We start from the raw sequence: 20,745 nt of genomic DNA on the forward strand, positions 1-20,745 counted from the left end.
CAGAAGGCATTCAAAGCATCTCAGAATCATGAATTAAATCAAAATGAATTGCCAGTTGTTTTTAGGGAGAGAAACAGCTAGTGAACAGAGTCTTTAACACCATTTTGCTTCTGAGCAGCCATCCCTCTCTGCCATGTGCCTAAAAGATTAAACAAAAAAGCATCCTGATGACACAGCGGAGCACAGAAGGCAGCGCTTTGGCAGGAAGCCACTTTAGACTCTGGCGAGCCCAGCAGGATCCCGGACTTAGGCCACGCTGAAGTCGGGCTTCGAGCCAAAGCATGCCCACAGCTTAGCCCACTGGCATCCCTCCACCCCAGTCTGAACCTGATGTAGGGCACAGGTGATGTAAGAACCAGCCAGTATACACACCTGCAAGAAGAGCCCAAGGCTAAGCAGACTTGATCACAGCCAGCTGCCAGGACTGAATCCACAGTAACGGCTAAGAGCTGCTTCAAAGAGGATCGTGTGCGTTCTCAGTCCCGTCTGACTCTCTGCAACCCTGTGGACTGTGCCCTGCCAGGCTCCTCTGTCCATGGGATTCTCCAGGCAAGAATACCGGAGTGGATTGCCATTTCCTCCTCCAGGGAACCTTCCTGACCCAGGGATCAAAACTATAGTTCCTGCATTGCAAACCACTTCTTTCCCTCTGCACCACTTGGGAAGGCCCTGAAAGAGGAAAGGCCTGGCTTATTAGTGGATCCTACCTCTCCTTGGTAGAATACATATCTTCTCGTGCCTTTAAGTTATGCAAGCTTGACACCTCAGAACAAAACCAACTTGATGAGGATTGCCTCAAGAGAGAAGTTGCTAGGTAGCTGACAGAATCGCAACCACAATCTCCATGTGTCTGTGCACAAAAAGAGTTGGGTCGTCACTGGATCCTGCCTAGCCTGCTGTCTTCTCCCAGAGATAAAAGGATAGTGCTGTCTGCAGTTGGAAGACTGGACAGGAGAGTGGACTGAGATTCTAGATTTAGGGAGGAAGGGGGCACCTTATTGCCTCTAGACTGTCTCCTATTATGCAGGTTTGCCACTAAGGGTCTAAGGCAGGTCCTCTCTTGGGGGAGCCCCTATATCTCTAGCACAGAGCCAAGCCTTGCTGTTTTAACTTTCCCCAGCTGCTTTGCATTTTGTGGGTAGACTCAAAAATAATAGTGTCCCTTGATGGTGGTCTCTGTTGCTGAGTGACAGTATTTTCTGAGTTTCTTTTATACCCTCTTCCCCCACCCCCAGTTATGAACTTGTACTGGAATGCCCACTGTAAGTTCTTTGCTTGTTCACTGTGGTTTCCTCTCCCAGACCAGAATGATCTCAACAGGAGTTGGGGCAATCCATCAGGATCCTGTGTTGCCTCACCCCAAAGCCCCTCACTGGGGAGGTGCAGATTTGAGAGCAGGAAGGCAACAGCTGCAAACCATATTTTATTTCTGATCTTCTTCCTAGGCCCAGCAGCTGGGCTGGTGCCAACCCTGGATGACTAAACCAGTGGCTCCTGAAGCCAAATGATGCTGACTGGCATGGTCCACCCTGCACTGATTTCACCCCTGGTGGAGCTAGCCTCTCTACAAAGGATCTGACTCTTCCCTGGGTTTTCCCTAAGGACTCAGAGGTTCTTACAGTGCTATATTCCCCTTCTCAGACACCCACTCAGATTCCTAATGCCTTTATCTCCTACTCTTGGGAGGAAGCTGGAGGTGTGCTATGACCTTCAGTGTCTGATGGTTTTGCGAACCGCCCACGGAGACAGGGAGGGGTATTTTTGCATTTTCTTTAATTGTTTCCTTCAGAAGTAGTAAACTGGTAGACAGTCTCTTTTAAAGTCAGAGATCAAAATAAATAAATAAATAAATAAAGTCAGAGATCTTTTTGAACTCAGACCTGTGTTCTAATCCTGGCTTTGTCACTTATTATCATAGCTGGTCCCTTCATTTCAAGGTGGGGAAGTTGATGATGCTGATGATGGCAACATTTGAGGGACTTCTGAAAATTAATGATAATATTTATTAAGCATCTGTCACACTACTGGTTTAAGTCCCTGTCCTCTTGCACAAACATCCACATACACTTGCACACTTTGTGCTAGTTTGTATGCATATTGCTTTTGTAGTGGTGGTATGGGAATTGCTAGATATTTGCAAATAGTTTTGAAAAGTTTGTTTTTTCCTGACCACTAGAAATGTGTATTAAGTTAAATTTTTGGAGTAAGGAAAAGCACAGGAGAATAATACAAACCATGTGAGATGATCATTGCTACCATTTTATCATGTAGTGAATTTTCTTTAAAAAAAAGTTTAAAATTTTATTCACAGGATCATGCTGTACAAACTTTTTTAATGTGAATAATTTATTATCGTGAATCCAGTTGTTTTTCTGTACTATGGTTTGTAATAGTTGTAGAGTAGGGATTCCCAGGTGACTCAGTGGTAAAGAATACACTTGCCAAGGCAGGAGACACAGGTCCCATGCCTAGGTCAGGAAGATCCCCAGGTGGAGGAAATGGAAACCCATTCCAGGTCAGGAAAATTTCATGGAGGGAAGATCCTGGAGGACTAACTGTCCATGGGGTTACAAAGAGTCAAACACGACTGAGCATGGTTACACACCATTGTAGAGTATAGTCTTTTGTTTGGAATATCATAATTATCAAATCTCTTGTAGTTGACGTTTTTGGTTATTTGTATTTTTTGCTCTGAAAAACTCTAGTTGAGCCTTCTTGCTTTGTTATCTTTATACACATTTGTAACTTCTTTTTTAATAAGTTTCTAAAAGCAAGTTGGACTAAAAGTAGGAACATTTTTAAATTGAATTATTAACAAATTTGAATTATTAACAAATTTTCTTCCATAGAGGTTTTACTGTTTTAAATGACCATCAATAGTGGTCCTCTTTCATACCTTCTTTAATTGAGCATTAATTTTTTTTTAAATAAACTATTATATATACATGAAAATTTAATTTCTTCTTATGGCTTATTAACTAGTTACTTTATATTTTAGACATTTTCTAATCATGTTCTTTGCCACTTATGTTTGATTTATGATTCAGTTCTGTTCAGTTCAGTCACTCAGTCGTGTCCGACTCTTTGTGACCCCATGATAACCTCTGACATATAAAGCATATGAAGTTTTTTATCATTGTATTAGTTGTAAATATTTATTCACCAGTCATTTGTCTTTTAATTTTTTATGGTGAGCTTTCTTTCTTTCATTTCTCTCTCTTTTCAAAAGAAAATATATCAAAGTCCGTCTATTTTATAGTTAAAGCTTTTAATCTTTTCCTTTATTTTGACGTTTGTGCTAGGCATTTCCACATCCCACCCTATCCCCTGGCCGGAATCACAAAAATATCCAACTGTATATTCTTTCTAAATTATTAACCTATCTTGAATTTGCTGTATCATGAGTATGAGGCCAGTTTGGTTCAGTGGCTCAGTCGTGTCCGACTCTTTGAGACCCCATGGACTATAGCAAGCCAGGCTTCCCTGTCCTTCATCAACTCCCGGAGCCTACTCAAACTCATGTCCATCATATCAGTGATGCCATCCAACCATCTCATCCTCTGTCGTCCCCTTCTCCTCCCACCTTCAATCTTTCCCAGCATCAGGGTCCTTTCCAGTGAGTCGGTTCTTTGCATCAGGGGCCAAAGTATTGGAGTTTCAGCTTCAGCATCAGTTCTTCCAATGAATATTCAGGAATGATTTCCTTTAGGATGGACTGGTTGGATCTCCTTGCTGTTCAAGGGACTCTCAAGAGCCTTCTCCAATACCACAGTTCAAAAGCATCAATTTTTCAGTGCTCAGCTTTCTTTATAGTCCAGCTCTCACATCTACACTTGACTATTGGAAAAACCATAGCTTTGACTAGACAAACCTTTGTTGGCAAAGTAATGTCTCTGCTTTTTAATATGCTGTCTAGGTTGATCATAACTTTTCTTCCAAGGAGCAAGCATCTTTTAATTTCATGGCTGCAATCCCTATCTGCAGTGATTTTGGAGCCCCCCAAAATAAAGTGTCACTGTTTCCGTTGTTTCACCATCTATGTGCCATGAAGTGATGGGACCAGATGCCATGATCTCAGTTTTCTGAATGTTGAGTTTTAAGTCAACTTTTTCACTCTTCTCTTTCACTTTCATCAAGAAGCTCTTCAGTTCTTCTTCACTTTCTGCCATAAGGGTCTCATCTGCGTATCTGAGGTTATTGATATTTCTCCCAGGAATCTTGATTCCAACTTGTGCTTCATCCAGCCCAGCATTTTGCATGATGTACTCTGCATATAAGTTAAATAAGCAGGGTGACAATATACAGCCTTGACATACTCCTTTCCCAATCTGTTGTTCCATGTCCAGTTCTAATTGTTGCTTCTTGACCTGCATACAGATTTCTCAGGAGACAGGTCAGGTGGTCTGGTATTCCCATGTCTTTCAGAATTTTCCACAGTTTGTTGTGATCCACACAGTCAAAGGCTTTGACATAGTCAATAAAACAGAAATGGGTGTTTTTTTGGAACTCTCTTTCTTTTTCAATGATCCAGCAGATGTTGGCAATTTGATCTCTGGTTCCTCTGCCTTTTCTAAAACCAGCTTGAACATCTGGAAGTTCACGGTACTATTGAAGCCTGGCTTGGAGAATTTTGAGCATTGCTTTGCTAGCGTGTGAGATGAATGCAATTGTGCAGTAGTTTGAGCATTCTTTGACATTGCCTTTCTTTGGGTTTGGAATGAAAACTGACCTTTTCCAGTCCTGTGGCCACTGCTGAGTTTTCCAGGTTTGCTGACATATTGAGTGCAGCACTTTCACAGCATCATCTTTTAGGATTTGAAATAGCTCAGCTGGAATTCTATCACCTCCACTAGCTTTGTTCATAGTGATGCTTCCTAAGGCCCACTTGACTTTGCATTCCAGGATGTCTAGCTTTAGGTAATACCATCATGGTTATCTAGGTCATGAAGATCCTTTTTGTATAGTTTTTCTGTGTATTCTTGCCACCTCTTCTTAATATCTTGTGCTTCTGTTAGGTCCATACCATTTCTGTCCTTTATTGTGCTCATCTTTGCATGAAATGAGGTAGGAATTATTATTTTAATAGACATGATAATTGTTTCTTTAAAAACTTATTAAAACCAATCAAAATATTTTGAGTCCGTGGATACACATTAAAAATAACAAAACCCAAGCCTCCAGATGGAAATGTATTTCAAGGAATATTAAAAAAAAAAAAAAAAGCTGTGCTTAGTAATGAGAAGATACTACTCTGGCAATTTTAGTTAATTCTAAATAGCTGAAGTGCCATATTTAAATTCTATATTAACCCTTTTTTGTTACTCACTGAGGTGGCTACTGGGAGTTCACTTTAACTTCTTTTTCTCTGGATATGTTTTTTTCTGTCACAATGTCTGTTTTTGGAGCAGCCTGACCTTCTGGACAGTATCTCTCTGCAGAGAAAACGTGGATCTTTCCAATCTCTGTGGATCCTTCCAGTCTCCTGATAGCTCTGTTTTAGCTTCCATCCCTTTAATTTATGAGTCATTTATCTAGCCCTGCCTATTTTGAAACAGTGATATAGGTTGACCGCAGGTAAAAAATCACAACATCACTGATAACTTGGACAAATCAGATGTATTCAGAGGAAGAGCACTGATTCTTTGCATCTCCTGTTTCAGGAAAAGATGAAAGGCAAGAACAAGCTGGTGCCTCGCCTGCTGGGGATCACCAAAGACTCAGTGATGCGTGTGGATGAAAAGACCAAGGAAGTGTTGCAGGAGTGGCCACTGACCACGGTCAAGCGCTGGGCAGCCTCACCCAAGAGCTTCACACTGGTAGGGACTGGCTGAAGGCAGTGAGTGGACCAGCATATTTTGGGTGATACCATGGGGCAGGGAAAACAATACAAGCCCATTGGAGAGGGCCTTGGAGAGGGATAGGTGGTGGAGGTCCCTAGGGCAGGGAGTGGTGGTAGGCACTGGTCTAGAAGTGAGGGAGATGTCTGAGAGCTGAGTCTCCTTGACCACCACTTTCTCTCTGGTCCTCTAAGGCTGTCTGAGTTCCTTAATTAGAAAGAGCTAGTCAAGGATGATTCTCAGTCTTCTGTGCCATCCCTAGTATACCCTAAAAAGCAGTTTGATGATGCTGTGAAGCCGTATGGATGCTTCTCATCTCTAGTTGTTTTAGAAGTTTCTAAATAAACTCTTAAGAATTGTGACATCTTGCCAAGCTGTGTTTTCCCAGCCTGCCTGTGAAGAGAACGTGCTGTACAGTGAAAATAGCACAGACTGGGGGGTAGTGTTCGAAGTCAGCTTTCCTTCCCAGTTCTATGCCTTTGCTCAAGTTACTTCTCCTCTCTGAGCTTTAATGTCCTTGGTTGTGAAACGGGAGTAGTAATACCTGTTTCTCAGAGTTACCAGAATCAAATGAGACGATGATAACAGAACGCTCAAAGTGAAACACACTGAATGTAGGGAGGATGTGTGTTTGTTCCAAACCTTTAAACCTCTGAATTCTTCCTCCCAACCTCAGTATCTGCTTTTAGCAGAGTATGCCGTGTGGCCCTCACTGTAGCCAACCGCACTGATATATGAAAATCAGTAGTGCAATTATTTTGTAGTGTGTATTGAGCCATAAAAGAATCAGAAAGTGTTGAAATTTGTCACTTTCTTCAGAACTCCTAAATTTTACTATTCTCCAGCTCTCACGAACTCTTGAAATATCTGCATCGAGGCAAGATGTTACATCAGGGCATCAGAAAAAAAGGTATCAAGAAGTGTCCTTGATGGGAATATTAGTTATCTAATTTGAGCATTGATTGATAGACTCTTGCCAGTTGGGAGGAATCTTCAGAAAACAAACCTTCCTTCCATTTAGGTCTACTTACCTGCCATGCTTTTTGAGTGTAATTGTTTAAGTATTTCTTCTATATATTATACATTGACCATTACATGAGATGGTATTACTTTGGCTTCAACCGTATAATAAGATTAAAGAAAACACATGAGGTTAAGGATATAATTTACTTCTGTTTTTATCCATCTCATTGTTCTTTCTCTTTCTAAAGTTCCCAGTTTTCTTTTGTTTTCATTTTCTTTGTGTTCAGAGAGTTTTTCTTAAGCCATTCTTTAAAAGTAAATCTGCTAGCAACAAATTCTTTAGTTTTCCTTTAGCTGAGAATGTTCTTATTTTCCCTTCATTCATGAAGATTAATTCTGCCAGATACAGAATTTGAGATCCTCAGTTCTTTTCTTTTTGCACTTGAAAAATCATTCCACTTCTCTCTGGCCTCTGCTGTTTCAGCATAGAAATTTTCTGTCTTCGTGTTGGTGTTCATTTATAGGTAACATGCTGCTTTTCTACGGATGTTTTGAAGGTTTCCTTTCTCTAGTTTTCACAAGTTCTTGGTGTGGATTTCTTAGGCTTATTCTGTTTTAGGGTTTGCTTAGCTTCTTGAATCTGTAGGCTTATGTCATTCACTAATTTTTAGAAGTTTTCAGTCCTTGTTTCTTTTAATATATATATATGTATATATTTTGGTCCAACACTCTACTTTCCTTCTGTGTTTCTGATGACATGGATATTTGGTCTTTTTTAAATTGTCCTACAGATCCCTGAAGCGCTCTGTTTTGTTTTGCCTGTGTTCTGTTGTTTCACTTGAGTAAATTTTATCAATCTGTTTTCAAGCTGACTGGTTCTTTTCTTTGTCATTTCCACAGTGCTATTTTATCTATCCCATGAGATTTTTACTTAGGTTATGGCATTTTTTTATTCTCAAATTTCAGTCTGGTTCTTTATTATGACTTAAATTTCTTTGTTAACCCTCTTGTTTTCATTTGTTTCAGGAGATTTTGTAATTGTTGAAACATTTTTTATGATTCAAAATTTTAAAATTCTTACCAGAGAATTCCATCATCTGATTCATTTCAGTATTGGCATCAGTTGATTATCTGTTTTTTTTTTTCCTTATGTTGTATTCATCCTGGTTCTTGACATGAGTAGTGATTTTTAATTACATACTAGATGCTTTGGATTTTATATTAGAAGACTCTTGATCTTCTTTAAGTCTCTGTTTTTGTAGACAGTCACCTTGTTTAGGTTTAGTGTATAGCACAGTGTTCTGGCATACTTTTGTGGACTTGAGTTGCAATGGATATTTATTTTCTGAGCCCTGGCAATGTTCTGGACTGCCCTGTTCTTCTGACATTGCTGGAGTTCCTGCTCAAAGCCTGCTAGTGCTGTCTGTGAGGGAAGAAAGTACTTCCTATGGCCATCTACTATTAATAGGTGACCTTTCTTAGGAAAACAGAAGGTGAGTGGAGGGGAGGGAGAGACAGGGCTTCACTGTGGCCGCTGCTGCACAGTGATCAGACCACCTGCCTGCCTGGGTTGTGGAGAAGGGCCTAGGATGGCCAAGCTTTCATCACTTTGCAGCTGCCCATGAGCAACTCAGTTGTGAAGCTGCTTGAAGCTCCCAATTAGGTCTTTGTTGAGCTTCCCATCTCCTGGTCCCTTGGCAAGAGAGAACAGACTTTCATAAACTTTCTGTTGGAGTTTCCAAGTTTCAGGCCTCTCCAGCACCCAGCCTTGGAAATGTGGGATATAAAATAAAACTCAGGAACTCATCAGATTGTGGTCCCTCGAGTACTGAGGTCACCAGTCAATACACCTTTCCAGTTTTCAGAGCCCTTCTGTTGTTTGTTGAATACATTTTAGGGTGTTCAGTTGTATTTAGGGGAGATGAGCAAGAACAAGTGAATCTATGCCAAAACTTGTTCCAAGACTGGAACCCCTCACCTTTGAAACTGGTAATGTGACTGTAGTTCTTCTAATGTGGGTTTTTCCCCCCTAGGATTTTGGCGAGTATCAGGAAAGCTACTACTCTGTACAGACCACTGAAGGAGAGCAAATATCCCAGCTGATTGCAGGCTACATTGACATCATCCTCAAAAAGGTATTTAATACTGTGCAGATTAGACAGCACTTCTCTTTTAAAAAGTCTCAGTTTGGATGATATAGTTACCTGGAAAATAAAAAAACTCATGTAAAGTACTTGATGCACTAATGGAATCTTTAACATTAAGATTGCTTGAGTGTGCAGTCTTTGACCGCAAATCCATTTCTAATTTTGCTGCAGCTCACATTTGTGTCATTGACTGCCAGGTAGTGAGCAATAGTGTATCATTTAGCTAATGAATGAGCCTAGCTCACCCCTCAGCATCTTCCTCTCTAGGCAATTGTTACATTTTCCTCATAGAAACTGGGTTGAGGGCCTAAAGATTTTCTTTCATTTTTTTTTCTTTCTCTCTCATCCAGTTTTAACGAGGGGGAGGGTGTTATATGCCATAGTGGTACACAGAATAACATTTTCTAAGGTTTCAAGATACCACCCACTGAAATAGCCAAGTTCTAGTAGAGTATTACTGTGTCTTAATTTTGGCCACCTCATGCGAACAGTTGACTCATTGGAAAAGACCCTGATGCTGGGAGGGATTGGGGGCAGGAGGAGAAGGGGACGATAGAGGATGAGATGGTTGGATGGCATCACCGACTCGATGGGCATGAGTTTGAGTAAACTCCGGGAGTTGGTGATGGACAGGGAGGCCTGGCATGCTGCGATTCATGGGGTCACAAAGAGTCGGACACAACTGAGTGACTGAGCTGAACTGAACTGAATTTTAACTATATGAAATTGTCTGTGCAATAATATATTACCGAAGGCATTATATATATGTGTGTGTTTATATATTATATATATATAATAATATGTTTCTTTTTCATTATAGCTATTGATTTTATTCACCTATCACTTATTAAATATCCCATACAAGGAATTTGGGATAACCTTAACGTACCTGCTTATGTGGCTCATTTTAAAAGGCCTCCTTAAAAGGATCTTGTGTCAAGACCTGCTAACTTTCATGTTTGTCTTGTTTTACCTCAGAAACAAAGCAAAGATAGATTTGGACTGGAGGGCGATGAGGAGTCAACTATGTTAGAAGAGTCCGTTTCCCCTAAAAAGTAAGTGTATTTAAGATCAGGGATAACTGCCTTCTCCCAGCATGGGCAGGTTTCCTCAGGCCAACTCTGGGCCTGTTGCCCTGAAGTCCTTCACGTGGAGGAGGTGATAATGGATGAGATAGATGAGTCTTGCTTCTCAAAGTGTGGTCCCCAGACCATTATCATCACTGTTGGGGTGAGGGCAGCTGGGGATTTCAGGGAGACATGGAAGTCCATGTGGTACTTAATTCCATCTTTAGACATGGTAAGCCTTCATGTCCCGTTTTGAATTTCTGATTTAAATATCATAAACTGCATCATTATCATCAAAGCCTGGAGAGTGAGTTCAATTCTGTATCTTTTGGGCTAGGGACCTACCCAGTAGGGGAATTTTTGTTTATGAGACACTTGTTACTGCCGTGCTTGATACACATGTCATGAGGTTGCAAAGGGAAGTGGTAAGAACACGGACTCTGGAGCCAGAGTTACTGGGTTTCAATCTGGGGTCTGTTTTTCAATGTGTGGCCTTGGGGGCATTATAAGTTTTCTCTGTCTCCTTCATCTCATCTATAAAATGAGAATAATAATTGATAGTACTACCTTATAAGTTGATTTTGATGCTTGAGTTCTTAATAATTCCTATAAACCTAATAAAGCACATTAAGCAATCTCTGGGACATAATACATGTTTGCTATTTTTATCATTATTTTAAATTTAGAACAGTCTCAATTTAGCCCCATTTTGTAAATGAGGAAACTGAGATTTATTAAAATTTAGGAATAGGCAAGACTTGTTGAGAAACCTGTTCACCCACTCCCTTGATGCTCATAGAGCATTGTAGTGACAGTTTTTCATGTCTGTACTGTGTGACCACCTTGCTGTCTTACTTGATCCCAGTAACATCCCCCATGGAAGAGGTAGGCTAGATCTTGTCGTCCTCAGACCGTGGATGAGGAATCTGAAGCTGCTGGAGGTTAGTTGAGATGCACAACTGGGGCTGAGCAGGACTCGGATTCAGGTCTGTGACATCTCCTCTAGGGTGCTGTCCTAGGGCAGCATCTTGAACTCGCCCAGTCGTAGTCACTGTTTCTCTACCTTGGCCGCTGTGTACCACTTTCTCACAGTTTGCATCATAATCCCCTTGGAAGTGCTTCTCTATTTGTCCCCTATTAGTATACAACTTGGAGCCAAATTTGATGTACTGCATTTCAAGTACTATTTGGTACCCCTGGCAAAAGACTTGAATTTCTTGGAGTTATTAATGACCATCAGATGAATGTTAGTAAGCTAGTGCTTCCTAATAGGGTGAGCTGTGCACTTTGCAGGATCCCACTGCACTTGAACTTCTCCTAGGAGAAGCTCAGTAAGTGTCTGTGCCCTGAGTGCTGGGACCCTCCCCTGCCTGGCGCCATTGCAGCCCCTTCCCACTGCAGAGAGCATCACAGTCCGCGGAGCTCATCATCACGAGATCTTTCACTTCTTCCTGTATTAGACATTGGCTGAGATCTTGGAATGCAGCTGAGCTCTAAGAGGAGCCTTAGATGCATCCTCTCTAATGCCAATTCCTCTGCAGATGTTAATGTCACTCCATGGATACCTATCGATTGGTACCCTAGCTTGACTCACAACCTTTGCCCTGGGCAACAGGAAGTGAACTGTGATGGTTCCAGAATCCTGGGGCAGAGGCTCCTGTGCCTTAATACAGCTAGTCACCAACCCTGCCCCACCCCCTCCCCACCCCCACCCCCCACACACAGACTCTCCCACATTCCCTGTGGGTTTGTCCTCTGGGTTATCAGATTCTTACCCTCATGTGCTCAAAGTCCTTTGCACTCACCTCTCATTGCAAGAAAATATCAAGAGGTAAAAACTTGAAAATTTTTTTTACTAGATGCCCTGGGAGTCTTCCCAGACTTACGTTGAAATCATCTGGAAGAGGTACCAAAGTCAGCCAGTCATCAGGGCTCCACAGGTGTTGAAACATCCTCTGTGGTCAGTGGCTTTCCACCTGGGGAAGGAGAGCTAAGCTGAGGGAAACGTGAAGTTCATTTCCACATTTCTTCCTTCAAACTAAGGATTACTGATCTCTGTCCCTAGGGCTTAGAATAGAACCTGGCCTGCAGTAGATTTGTGTTGAATGAACGCTATTTCAGGTAGAATTTACCAAATACTACATCACTGTATCCAGAACATTTGCTTAGGCCTAGAACATCATTGTTTTCTGTGTCCTTCTGAACAGCTAATAGCGTAATGCCAGGAATTAATTACAGTACTGGTGATATAAAAAGATTCTTTCATCTCAGAGTTTTGCTGAGCATTTTAGTGATATTACCTCACTCATGACTCTGTCTGTATTTGCCTCTTTTAAATTGGTTGTTGTAGCACGAAGCATGAGGACTGCTGACCCCTGTGGTATCAGGTGAGGTGACACTCCCCGTGAGCGGCCAGCCCGCAGTGACCACAGCGTCTGTCCCCACAGGTCCACCATCTTGCAGCAGCAGTTCAATCGCACCGGGAAGGTGGAGCATGGTTCGGTGGCGCTGCCCGCTGTGATGCGCTCCGGCTCCAGCGGGCCTGAGACCTTCAATGTTGGCAGCATGCCCTCCCCGCAGCAGCAGGTCATGGTTGGGCAGATGCACCGCGGCCACATGCCCCCGCTGGTGAGGCTCCTGGGGGCCTTGCCCTGCCCGTCACCAGGCTGCCCCTGGCCCAGGGAGCAATACCAGCCTGGTGATGGGTTGTGTGTGTTATCCCCACTCTTGCTACTTCCTGTCTGCACCCTGGATCTTCAGCTGGGCAGTCCCAAATGCCCAATCCCCAGTGTGTTTTCTTTTAAATGGGTGGCTCTGGCAGTGCTCTGTCTAGGACTACAGGTGTCCTCAAGGGCTGGACAAGAGCCAGCGGCCTCTCCATGTGGTTTGTGAGTGAGGCCTAGGACCCTGCTCCCCCACTTGCCCATTATCCCAGTACCCCTCAGAGAGGCTCAGAAGTAGACCAAGTCTGTTCCACTCCACACATCCCCTGAGCACATCATTGGTTTCTTGCACTGTGCTCGTCTGCCTGACTGGGGCCTCCCTGGAATCTTGTGCTTTGGGACAAGAACTTTTTGAAAGCAGAAGAGCCTGAAAGCCCAGAAGTGATTTAACTGAAGAAGTATGTTGGCCCTATTGTAGGTTTGGGTGAAATTTTTATTTACTTACCAAGAATTCAGATGTAACACCCCCATGATTCCTGTGCAGGGGAACTTCTGTTCTGAATACTCAAGGGTTGGGTCCCCTGAGCTCCCAGCAGGGACTCTTTCTGAGGCTTCTTGTCAGCTAATTATGCTCTCTACACTCTGCTGATTATAATCACTCTATTGCAAACACCCCTATTTAGTATTCTATTCATGTAGTACAATACCTATTTCCAGCCCCAGTTGAAATAGGAGGTGGTTCAGGCAGTTTGTTGAGAGGTGCTCTGGACTGCTGTGTCTTGATCCCAGGTCCAATTTCCTTGCTTACATAGAGGCTCTGTTGCCAGGCCAGGAGCATGGTGTGACCCCTGTGTTACCTACCTTTGCAGACCTCAGCCCAGCAGGCCCTCATGGGGACCATCAACACGAGTATGCACGCTGTCCAGCAGGCCCAGGACGACCTCAGTGAGCTCGACTCCCTGCCACCTCTTGGCCAGGATATGGTGAGGGTCGTTCAGCACTGTTTTTTTTTTTTTTTTGAGAATATTTTCTTTTTTAAAATATTTATTTATTTGTCTGTGCCAGTCTTAATTGCAGCACATGGGATCTTTAGTTGTGGCCTGTGGGATCTGTTTCCCTGACCAGGGATTGAACCTGGGTCCCCAGCCTTTGGAGCATGGAGTCTTAGCCACTAGACCACCACGGAAGTTCAGCATTTTTATTTGATGTCTCTGCCCTCACAGAAAATGGGATTCTGCACTCTGGCTGATTTCAGTGAGGTGAATCTCTGTCTCCAGCTGGGTGAGGTGCCAATCCATAGTTTTTTTAGAGATGGAGTCCCTGTCTTTAAGCTGCCCCCAAGGAAGAGGGTACTAGAGGTAAAGAACCCACCTGCGATGCAGGAGACATAAAAGATACTGATTTGATCCCTGGGTTGGGAAGATCCCCACTCCAGTATTCTTGCCTGGAGAATCCCATGGACGGAGGAGCCTGGAGGGCTACAGTCCATGGGGTCACCAAGAGTTGGACATGACTGAAGCAACTTAGCAGTTAGCACTGGAAAAAGAATCACGAAATGCCTTGGGCTATTGGCAGTACCCCTTTAGGCTAAGAACTTAGACTCAAGTGGGGCCCAGATTCCAGCCCCACGGCTCAGTGACTGTGTCATTCTGGGCAACTTACTCTCTCTAAGGTCCACTTTGTTATCCCTGAGAAGGGCTGTTGTGAAGGGTTGGCAATACAATCACGTACAAAGTTCTTCCTTTGTGTGCGGGCTTCCCTTGTGGCTCAGCTGGTAAAGAGTCTGCCTGCAATGTGGGAGACCTGGATTCGATCCCTGGGTTGGAAAGATCCCCTGGAGAAAGGAGCAGCTACTCACTCTAATTTTCTGGCCTGGGGAATTCCATGCACTGTATAGTCCATGGGGTCACAAAAAGTCAGACACAGCTGAGCAACTTGCACTTTCACTTCACAAAGTTCTGAGCCCCATACCTAACACAGTGCAAGCCCAGTGACTATTAGCTGGATTTGTTGTTAATACCAGTGGTTCTCACACTCTCAGAGTCACCCAGAGGCTTGCTAAAACAGACTGCTGGGCCCCTCCCCCATTTTTTCTGACTCAGTTGGTCTAGGGTGGGGCCGGAGAATTTGCATTTCCAGCAAGTTCTCAGGTGCTGCTGCCTGTCTGGGAACTGTGCTTTGTGAACTGCTGGGTTCCTACTACTGGACTTTTCAATGAGGCAGAGCGATTAACTGCCTTCCCGTAGCTGCCATTGCATGAAATCATCAAGTCCCTTGCTGTTTAAATTGTGATCCCCAGGCCAGCAGCATTGGCAGCACCTAGGATCTTGTGAAAGGTACAGAATCTTAGGCCCTACCCACCCTTCTGAATCAGAATCTACATTTTAGTTCCCAGCTGTTTTGTGTACACAGGGAAGTTTGCGAAGCACTGGCTAGCATTGTCATTCTCTGTCCTGCTTTGCACATTAGAATCACCTGAAGAGCTTAAAGGACATAGCCTAGGGCCCAGGTCAGACCAAGCAGATCAGTATTGCTGGAGGTGGGGCCTGGGTTTCCATGGTGTTTCATCTCTCTTTGTGATTCTCGTATGCAGCCAGGATTGGAAACCACGGCTGTAGTACTGCCTGGTGTCATAGGGGCAGAACCAAGACACAATTTGTAGCCTCTTCTAATCCAGCCAGGACAGCTGCCTCCAAGTTCTCTCGGCTCAATGTGGTTTTCATTTGTGTACTTGTAAACCTGAAGGGTGCAGCATCCTCAGAGCTGTTTCTGTCAAGTCTCTGAAGTTATTAAGTATTTTGCTTTCGGGAACTTGAGATTAAAAATACATATGGCAGCCTCCCGTATCCAGCACAGTTGGGAGAGGGAGTTTTTAAATAGCTGGACTTAATATTTCTTGCTTCACAAATTTTTGAAGAATTAATATACAAAGTATCTTAGTGCTAGACATACTCTGAACCAAGATTAATATTTTGGGAATATTTGGGGAGGGAGACCAGAACTGTCTATTACCATGGGATCACCATTGCCAGTATAAGCGCTCATTTATTGACTAAGACCAGAAATGGCCAAAAGCAGAATTTGCTAAGAGTCACATGAGCATAAAGTATAAGAACTAGAAAGGTTTCAAAAGACCACTGAGTTTCTATAGCAGAAGAAATTTAGGCACAGGAACTGGGTGAAGTTTGCTCAATGTCACATCACATATTATGGATCCAGAGCAGGGGTCTTGAAGACCACTCCTCAAAATCCTACCGAGAAAGGTGCACATCAGCATGATATTCGTGTCATAAAAGACAGTTGCTATGCTGAGAGAACACTGTCAACTAGAACACCCTAATTCTCACTCCATTCTCTAAACAAATGAAGATGGGGTGGGGCCGGAGAATTTGCATTTCCAGCAAATCTGGAAATTTGCCTGCCAGATGCAGTAGACACAGGAGATACAGGTTCAATCCCTGAGTTGGAAAGATCCCATTGAGTAGGAAGTGGCAACCCACTCCAGTCTTCTTGCCTGGCAAATCCCATGGACAGTGGAGCCTGGAGGGCTATAGACCTTGGGGTCAGAGGGAGTCAGACAGGACTGAGCATGCACTTTGGTGCCTCTGTGCAGTATTATTATAAGATACTAATTACCTCCATTTTTTTTAACTGAATTTATCTATGTAAAACCACAGAAAGTTTCTGTCTCCAAGATCTTAAAGAAAAGATAACCCGAGTAAGAAGCATTGAGAACTTTCATTCCATGTGGCATGAATGAATGAGCAAGAGACCTGTTAAGGACATTGTTAAAGATGACGTAAGGGCCTCATGGGTACCGGCCCAGTGAGAGGAGTGTGGTCAGAATGCTGGTCTCATTTTATGGCATGGCTTCTCTGGTTTCCTGGGGTAACCCTGCGCAGCGATTGTGTCATGCAGTTATCTGGTTTTGCAGGCGTCTAGGGTGTGGGTTCAGAATAAAGTGGATGAATCCAAACACGAAATCCACTCTCAAGTCGATGCCATCACAGCTGGAACCGCGTCAGTTGTTAACCTCACAGCCGGTGAGTCCCTGAGGGATTTGTGGTGTATTGTGGTTTTGTTCAACAAAAAAAAGAGAAGTTCTTAGTCTTTGATTGAAGCAACAGATTTTTCCTGTTCTGAGAGAAGAGTCTATTTTTAGGCCCTCACAATGCTTCAGGCATTTTCTCCCCCTGACCCAGGAGAAATGTGGGGACCCTCTCTTGCCTTTGTGACTGTATCATATGCACCCTCAGTGAAAAGCACTTACTCAGCTCATTGTCCATCAAGCTGCTGGACGTACTTCAAAATTTACTGAGGCCAGTTTCTGCCTTCTGAGAGCTTACAGTCTCAACATGGTTTTGTATGACTAGCTGTCACAGGTGCCTTCCTCCGTCTTGTCTAGCCGTGGTCTTCTCTGGATTGCACGGCTCTCAGCCTTGCATTGTCATGTGAGAACCAGGGATGATCTTGGCATCACCAAGCAGCGTTGCAGTGTTTCAGGGACAGAGTTGACCTCTCCAAGCTGCTGACCTTGGAGAGGCCTTCTGAAAAGGACCATGAGATGCTAGTTTTAAAGGTGCTCATGCTCAGAATCTCAAAGTATGAGACCTCGGGGTGAAAGGACCTCGTGAAGAGCAGCCTTGGAGATGGGGAGAAGATATGAGTCATCTGACTCTTGCAGGATGGTGCAAGGAGGCAGGGTCTGCTGCCAGTATCACCGTCTGTCTTGTGTTACCCTGGGCTCTCCACAGCCTTCACTGCCCTTCTTTGATGGTGTCAGTCCTTCTCTGTCCCAGGTGATCCTGCAGACACTGACTACACTGCCGTGGGATGCGCCATCACCACCATTTCTTCTAACCTGACGGAGATGTCCAAGGGCGTGAAGCTACTGGCAGCCCTCATGGATGATGAGGTGGGCAGCGGGGAGGACTTGCTCAGAGCCGCGAGGACCCTCGCCGGGGCCGTGTCAGATTTGCTGAAAGCTGTGCAGCCAACTTCTGGAGAGGTGAGCTTTGGGGTGAGCAGTCACTCAAGGTTCTTTTTTTTAACTTTTTATTTTGTGTTGGGGTATAGACGATTAACAATGTTGTGGTAGTTCCCAGTGGACAGTGAGGGGACTCAGCCATCTATATACATGGATCCATTCTCCCCCAAAGTCACTCAAGCTCTGATGAGGTAGATGCAGCCTTTGGGTCCCGTGGGACTCTTGCTTCCCTAGCTGCTCCTTCCATCCCAGTGGCTCAGGGTTTGGGGTTGCTGAACTGGATGCAGAAGCTATGGTGCAACCTTTGATACTGGCTAAGCATTACTCTGCTAACAAAGATCCACATAGTTAAGACTGTGGTCTTCCTAGTGGTCACATGCGGTTGTGAAAGCTGGACTATAAAGAAGGCAGAGTACCAAAGAATTGATGCCTTCCAACTGTGGTGCTGGAGAAGATTCCTGAAGATCTCCTGGAGAGCAAGGAGATCAAGCCAGTCAGTCTTAAGGGAGATCAACCCTGAATACTTGTTGGAAGGACTGATACTGAAGCAAAAGCTCCAGTATTTTGGTCATCTGATGTGAACAGCCAACTCATTGGAAAAGTGGTCCCTGATGCTGGGAAAGATTGAGGGCAGAAGGAGAAGAAGGTGTCTGGATGGCATCACCGATGCAATGGACGTGAACTTGGGCAAACTCTGGGAGATGGTGAGGGACAGGCAAGCCTGGCATGCTGCAGTCCATGGGGTCACAAAGAGTTGGACATGACTGAGTGACTGAACAACAACAAGCTCTTAGAAGGAAGCCTCCCTTCCCCCACCCAAGACTACTTGATTAGATGTAACCTCAGACTAACACACACGTGACAAATACACGTGTAAAGGGAATACAAGTCTGTACCCTAATTTCCTACCAATTGAATGAGGCTTGTTAATTGTTCGTTTCAAATCTATTCAGACATTGCTGGTTTTGAGCCATCAGCCAGCTCCTTGCATGGATTCTACAAGGACGTGTATGTCTCCTGTCTGGCAGACAGTTCCAGAGTTTCATGGGGTGCAGGAGGAGGCCATCCTGTAGGATTCCTCTTCCCGTACTGCCGTGTCTGATGGTGCTGCGGAGGCAGCGCCTTCTCTTTCCCACTAAGATGTGCTCTGTGTTTGTAGCCTCGACAGACAGTTTTGACTGCCGCTGGAAGCATCGGACAAGCCAGCGGGGATCTTCTGCGGCAGATCGGAGAGAATGAGACTGATGAGCGATTCCAGGTAAGATATTTGCAGTGCATAATCTTGGAACCTAAGTGATGGTAGGGAGAAGGTAATGAAAAACTGAGTCTTCCTTGAACTAACAAGAGAAAGGTGAAGGTGGATTATCTTAGAGTGTGATCTTTTATGTGTTAACGGAAAAAAATTTTAATTGAAAAACTCAATTCACTTACACCATATATCACCACATTGAAACATCTGCTTAGCTGTTCTTACTAGTCAGCATGCTGCTGACTTTAACTCAGACATGGAGGGAATAATATCACAACCATCCTTATATCACCCACCCAACTCTACAGTTATCCACTCATGGCCAGTGTTGTTTTATCTACTTGGGGCAGTTTTGAATTGCATCATCCTTGAGTCTGCTTGTAAGAGTGAAAACACATGCACTCCCATACACTCTGCTCCCACATAGCACAAGCATTCCTTTGTGTTGAGAGCTTTGAATATGTCTGTGTCATATTCAAAACCACAAGTGTGGCAGAGAAGTCCTTTTTGTCACCCCCCTCCCCTTTTTTTTCCAATACCAAAGACGTATCCTCTGGGGACCAGCTGTTGCCACTGTCTGCAGCTGGCTGGATGCACTGCCAGCTCAGACAAGGTCTCAACTTGTCTGCCTGTATTCCCGGCCCCCGCAAATGGGGTGGGGAGGCCTCCTGCTGGGGATCTTCAGGCCAGACGAACTCCTCTTCTCACATACTTATGGACAGATGCCTTTCATTCCTCTTCCTCCTCCTCCTAAGTCTTAATTTTACAAGTAACATACAAATACATTCTCATTAAACTGCTGCAGTTCAAACCCAGGTTTTCAGGAAGGTACCCTTTTCTAAATCCTATGTCAAGTTCAGTGTTTGGATTTTCTGTAGAATTCAGAATAAAATCATTCAGCTTTCTATTAACATTCAAGTTGCCTCAAGGGGGGCAATTTTGCTTGCTATTTTGTCTAGAACTACTGGATTTCATCACCTCAAGATGTGTCAGTTACTCTAAGATATGATCATATATGTTGTGGTACATTAAACATGCCCCTTCTCCTCTACTTTCCACATTCCTGGGGTGCTGGGAACATAGGACTCGTTCAGATCCTGCATTAAGGCATGAACATTCAGTGCATGAATGTTCATGTGATCAGGGAGGCTGAGACACAGAATGGGTGGTAGGGGTATTCCTGGAAGCCATTTCTGTGCTAGCGTGGCCAGTAATAACTGTAAACAGAACTAACTGTAGACCACATAAATACAACCTGCTAAAGCCAAGCTAATTATGTCCTCATCCTTACTTCCCCTTGTCTAGATCCCCAAACACATGTGTTGTCCTGTGGATTTTGTATTAGAGCAAGTAGTTCTTTGTAGGTAGGTACCTACTTAGAAATTGCTTAATTACGAGACTCATCCATTGGTTTACTCGGCTTAATTATCTCGAAGCAGTCAACTTATTTTCTAATGTCTGGGAAAAGTTGAGAGGGAAGTCACAGCTCTTCCTTAAAGCATCTCATATATCCTTGTGGGTTTTTGGGGGTTTTTTAAAAAATAGATTTTTCCCCTTTTATTCTTTGACAAACTGTTTCTATCACATGTAAATATAAACTCCACCTCCAAATGTCTGCTTCTGTTCAGATGGGCTAGAGAAGCAGGTTCAAGTTCAGGATAGTGTCCCATGGTGGTTTTCTTAACAGGAAAGACCTGGCTTGAATGTTTCCTATTTCTGTAAGGTCTCTAGGTAAACACCAGTGCAGTAAGGTGATCCTACAGCCTCCTCCAGTTGTGGGTAACCCCTGGCTTACTGACATTGGATTTCTTGCTCTCTTGGTTTTCCAGTTC

At 43.8% G+C, this 20,745-nt stretch overlaps 1 protein-coding gene across 10 annotated transcripts in view; it reads left to right on the top strand.

Annotated features, from left to right (window-relative positions):
- The window catches only part of TLN2 (talin 2), a 479,630-nt gene that overhangs the window by 312,524 nt on the left and 146,361 nt on the right, over positions 1–20,745 (top strand). For all 10 annotated transcript variants that reach the window (XM_043918839.1, XM_043918846.1, XM_043918841.1 and 7 more), the window contains 8 exons: positions 5,661–5,816; positions 8,834–8,935; positions 9,926–10,002; positions 12,462–12,642; positions 13,547–13,660; positions 16,612–16,720; positions 17,477–17,685; positions 18,824–18,922. In XM_043918839.1, coding sequence (XP_043774774.1) covers positions 5,661–5,816; positions 8,834–8,935; positions 9,926–10,002; positions 12,462–12,642; positions 13,547–13,660; positions 16,612–16,720; positions 17,477–17,685; positions 18,824–18,922 — 1,047 coding nt within the window. The remainder of the gene's footprint in view (positions 1–5,660; positions 5,817–8,833; positions 8,936–9,925; positions 10,003–12,461; positions 12,643–13,546; positions 13,661–16,611; positions 16,721–17,476; positions 17,686–18,823; positions 18,923–20,745) is intronic.

The sequence above is a fragment of the Cervus elaphus genome, chromosome 12, assembly GCF_910594005.1.
Source record: "Cervus elaphus chromosome 12, mCerEla1.1, whole genome shotgun sequence".
NCBI lineage: Eukaryota > Metazoa > Chordata > Mammalia > Artiodactyla > Cervidae > Cervus > Cervus elaphus.